At 38.5% G+C, this 5,286-nt stretch overlaps 1 protein-coding gene across 1 annotated transcript; it reads right to left on the minus strand.

The window, feature by feature from the left end:
* Positions 1-2,255: 2,255 nt before the first annotated feature.
* LOC116176460 (tubulin beta chain-like) lies at positions 2,256-3,771 on the minus strand. The gene is made up of 2 exons (XM_031495043.1): positions 3,618-3,771; positions 2,256-3,569 (listed from the first exon to the last, which is right to left on the minus strand). Exons 1-2 carry the CDS (start codon positions 3,672-3,674, stop codon positions 2,292-2,294), a joined length of 1,335 nt encoding a protein of 444 aa, XP_031350903.1. The 5' UTR covers positions 3,675-3,771; the 3' UTR covers positions 2,256-2,291.
* Positions 3,772-5,286: the final 1,515 nt, after the last annotated feature.

A 5,286-nucleotide genomic window follows, 5' to 3' on the forward strand; every position in this document is an offset into this window, starting at 1 on the left:
GAGTAAAGGATAGTCCTCCTTGCTAGTATCGCCAGCGTGAATGTGATGCTGTTTCCTATTTACTTCTCAAGATTTGCGTTATTAATAAGGTTAAAGCCTTTTGGAATCTACCAATAAGCTAAACGTCGATAAATGCAGGGCCGGATTTACGTACAAGCAGAACAAGCACGTGCTTATGGGCTCCCAATGACCCAACCTCAGGGGCCCCAGTTAAAATGTCGCATAGAGAATGTTGTAAAAAGGTGGCACGCTTCACAGTAGACATTTTGATTAGTCCTAGGATCTTTGCTCTGATATTTTCCCGTAGGATGTGGAAAGCATCCTAGTTCCAAGAGGGCTCATCCGCCTTTAGGGACTTTTTTTTAACCCATAAAGTCACAATCTCTATTCTCGCAATTTATGCATAGATAAGACTATGCGCGAACCGAGTACGTTGGCACCAAACGGCTCATGAAGGACCAAGTTTTTATCTTTTGGTCGATATCTTTATACTTTTCACCACGTTTTGCGTGTGATACCCCTTCCAGTCTTCAGTTTTATTCTTTTATTAGATATTTTATGATGGTTCACTTCGCGAGAGATTGCGTAAAAGCTTAACACCAAGCAATAATTCTGAACGAAAAATGTCATTTTAAGACTCCTACTGTCAGTGATGGTGGAAATCTACATATTCCGCGCTTTCGTGGTTGTGGTAGTACTAAAACTCATGAAAAAGGCTACAATTATCTTAGCTCTTTAATAATTTCCAACTTTAAGGGTCTTTTTTTGGAGTTTTTGCATGGTTTTATACAAGAACTTAAAGCAACCACTAATTCTTTACCAGAAACTGTAATTTGTCCCGGAACCTTTGTTTTGCTACATTTTGCTTGTGATACCACTGTAACCGCTTAAGAACTTACTATTTTTCTACTTTTGCATGAAATTATACAAACATTTAAGAGCAAACAGTTATACGGGGTGAGTTTTAAAGTTTATTCAAGATAGTCTTTTGTTTTTTGAAAAAATCCACAGTTTACTAGATATGAGCGAAAAACAGATTTAGTGATTTTTCTTTTGTAGAATCATTAGTATTAGAAATAGAAAAATATGCAAAGAACAAAAATTGTAGATTTTTTTCCGCTTAATAAGATACATTTATTAATTTTCATTCTTCTATTTTGTTTATTTATTGTTTTCCATGGCATGATACGATCTGTTTTTAATAGTGTATTGAATATAATTATTAATTTAACTTGCATAGTGAATTTTCGAAGATGGCTTTAAATATGTTAAATGCGCCACAGTTACACTATTACCTTTTTCACTAGAAATTGTTTTCCATGGCAAACGCTGTTTACTTACCTCTCAATAATACGAACATTCCTGCAGCGCGTTTATTTATTAAAGTACGTTTGGCAAGCCTTACGTCATTATAAAGAGAAAAATTTTTCCTGTTTAAAAATGTCTAAGCCAACTATGACTACCATTTAAAAAAATTAAAGTTGAAGTAAATTCAAAAATTGTAAAATATAGAAGGAAATTAGTATGTTCATCATATATCTAAAACTTTTATTCGTGTCATTTTGTTGTATTTCTAAAAATAACGATTCTACAACAGTTAAATGAAAAATCACTAAATCTGTTTTTCGCCCATATCAAGTAAACTGTGGATTTTTTTCCAAAAACAAAAGCATATCTTTCTCTTCTTCTCTGTCTTATAGTTTCCGAGATCCGAATGCTTAAAATGAAAAAAAAACTCACCCTGTATATTGTCAAAGAAGAACTGTGATTTTAATAACTTGACCGGTGGTGGTGGTGGTCGAAATCCCTTTTTACAGCTTTTTTGCATTAGGCTAATCAAGAAAACCCCTTCAGTAGGCTTTGATTTTAATAATTTTTTGTGATCGTTAGTTTTAAGGGTCCCCGACGACCGAAATCCCCATTGTTTTCTATTTTTGCGTGAGATTACGTAACAATTTGAAGTAATTGTTACAGGGAAACTGTAATTTTAAGACTTCTACTGCTGAAAAATTACCAACATTTATTCTTTCCCCTCTTTATCCTCATAAACACTAAATAAACCCCATTTCTCGTAGATCGCCAACTTTATGGACCGATAAATCTCGAAATCTCCAATTTTTTAAGAGATTATGCAATAATTTAAAAGCAAACACTAATCCTGAAAGAGCAAAATCTCTATTTTTGGTTACTTTTGCCTAGGAAAACCAAGCACCAACATTCCCTCAATCGCCGAGATTGCAAGCTTTCTGATAACATTAAAAAATGATAAATGCTTTATTTTTAGTTAGAAATTATTCCTCAAAATCTTCGTCGTCTTCAAATTCATCTTGCACGTCTGCTTCGGCCTCTTGGTACTGCTGGTACTCGGAGATGAGATCGTTCATGTTCGATTCCGCTTCCCAAAATTCATTTTCGTCCATACCTTCCCCCGTGTACCAGTGGACGTAGGCTTTACGGCGAAACATCGCGGAAAATTGCTCGCTAACTCTTTTGAACAGTTCCTGAATAGCGGTCGTGTTCCCTATGAAGGTTGCCGACATCTTCAGTCCTCTGGGCGGTATGTCGCATATGGCCGTTTTGACGTTGTTCGGAATCCACTCCACGAAGAAGGTGCTGTTTTTGTTCTGTATGTTTAGCATTTGCTCGTCGACCTCCTTCGTTGACATTCGCCCTCGAAAGATCGACGCCACCGTCAGATACTTGCCCTTTCGCGGATCGCAAGCGCACATCATGTTCTTGGCGTCGAACATTTGTTGCACCAGATCTGGTACCGTAATCGCTCTATAGGCCTGTCCGTGTCGTGATGTTAAGGGCACAAAGCCGGGCATGAAGAAGTGCAGGCGCGGAAACGGTACCATGTTCACCATTATCTTGCGCAGGTCGGCATTTAGTTGTCCTGGAAATCGGAAGCACGTCGTGATTCCTGACATTACCGCGGAGATCAAGTGATTGAGATCGCCGTAGGAAGGAGCTGAGAGTTTCAGGGTTCGGTAGCAGATGTCATAAAGCGCTTCGTTGTCAATCATGTATGTCTCGTCGCAATTCTCCACGAGGAATTGAACACTCATCGTTGCATTGTAAGGCTCTACAACCGTGTCTGAGACCTTTGGGCTTGGTATAACTGTAAATGTAGTGATGATCCGATCGGGATATTCCTCGCGTAGCTTTTGCAACAGCAGACTACCCATTCCGGATCCGGTACCTCCTCCAATGGAGTGAGTCAGTTGGAAACCTTGCATGCAATCACATCCTTCCGCCTCCTTCCGTACTACATCTAGCATATAATCGCACAACTCGGCTCCTTCAGTGTAGCGACCCTTGGCGAAGTTATTACCAGCTCCAGCGTGTCCAGAAATCATGTTATCAGGACGAAACAACCTCCCAAAGGGTTCCGATCTCACCACATCCAGCGTTCCTGGCTCTAAGTCCACCAAAATCGCACGAGGAACAAACCTGCCGCCCGTCACTTCATTAAAGTACACATTAATCCTCTCCAGTTGCAAATCGGAATCCCCATGAAAGTGACCTCTGGGATCGACGCCGTGCTCGTCACTTATTACTTCCCAAAACTAAGAATGCCCGTGATTAATATTTATTCAGTTCAATCTCGCTCTTACTTTTGAACCGATGTTATTACCGGCTTGTCCAATTTGTATGTGCACAATTTCGCGCATTTTTACTAAAAATTTTTCTTTTTCACGTCGTCGACGTCACTTTGTCATTTTTAAAATCCGTGAACAAACGAATGAAAGATGCGCTTTGATTTTATCGACGCGTTTTTACAACTGACCTGTTTTAGTGCGAAAATCGTGAATGACAAGCCAATAAAGCAATTATTGGCATGATTAAACAAAAAATTGCGTCTATTGCAAATGGTACGATTCTGCACTGCGTAGGTGTGCATAGAAATTCGATTACAAAAGTAGTAGGTATGTCCGTCCATCAGTGCGTTTCTCAAAATTTAAGAGACTTCTGTCGACAAGTTTTGGTATCGAGAATTTTTAATTTTGAGTCGGGTTGAATTCTAATTATTTACGGTTAAGTGTCGGCACCCACTCTCAGTACGCCGGACGATTTTGACCGGAAGGCAACGGCCGGCCGGAATAATTTTGAGCAACGGTCATGGCCACCCACCCGCGCCATTTAAGCCCCTGGTGAAATCTTGAAGAACTAAAACGCGACGGTGGCGCGGCCATAAATTTAAATGTTATTTAATTTTAAAAGAAGTTACGTACGTGGCGACATCTCTACTAGTAGCCCAATCTTCGAACTGTTTGAAATTATGGATTCTACAGGCCACATTCTATAAGAAAATTTTTTTTCCGGGTCGATCTGAGACAATTTTTTTTCGGGCCCCAAAAAAAGGCAGTGTATAACCTTCCTTTTTTACCAAAAATCGACTGCACCAAAATTTCTCGGGAAAACACTTTTTCTTATTAATTTTGGTGAGTAGAATCCAAAACAATTCGTACTTTTTCGATCAGACTTCTCAATCAAAAGTTATAGACTAGAAACCAATTTCGAAAGAAAATTCAAAGGGGCTGTAACTTTTGAACTAGTAGCCCAATCTTGGAACTGTTTGAAATTATGGATTCTACAGGCCACATTCTATAAGAAAATTTTTTTTCCGAGTCGATCTGAGACAATTTTTTTTCGGGGCTCAAAAAAAGGCAGTGTATACCCTTCCTTTTTTACCAAAAATTGACTACACCAAAATTTCTCGGGAAAACACTTTTTCTTATTAATTTTGGTGCGTAGAATCCAAAACAATTCGTACTTTGTCGATCAGACTTCTCAATCAAAAGTTATAGACTAGAAACCAATTTCGAAAGAAAATTCAAAGGGCTGTAACTTTTGAAATAGTAGCCCAATCTTGGAACTTTTTGAAATTATGGATTCTACAGGCCACATTCTTTAAGAAAATTTTTTTTCCGGGTCGATCTGAGACAATTTTTTGCGGGACTCAAAAAAAGGCAGTGTACAACCTTCCTTTTTTACCAAAAATCGACTACACGTTTGAAAGTATTCAAATACTTTTTGAAAGTATTCTGCCCAGCTCTGAGTAAAATTAAGTCCGACGTGGCATAAATTCAAATGCAATTTTAAACGAAGTTACGTACGTGGCGACATCTCAACTAAACTTGTAAAACTATAAAATGAAGGAAAGTGTATCGATTACCAATGAGATGGCGCACTCTTATTGCATTTAAATTATCTAGGACTAGTTTTGTCCTGCATGGTACTCTAATGAAAGGTCTCAACGAAATTCTACCATCCATAGCCCAC

Source organism: Photinus pyralis, unplaced genomic scaffold (assembly GCF_008802855.1).
Source record: "Photinus pyralis isolate 1611_PpyrPB1 unplaced genomic scaffold, Ppyr1.3 Ppyr1.4_LG7, whole genome shotgun sequence".
NCBI lineage: Eukaryota > Metazoa > Arthropoda > Insecta > Coleoptera > Lampyridae > Photinus > Photinus pyralis.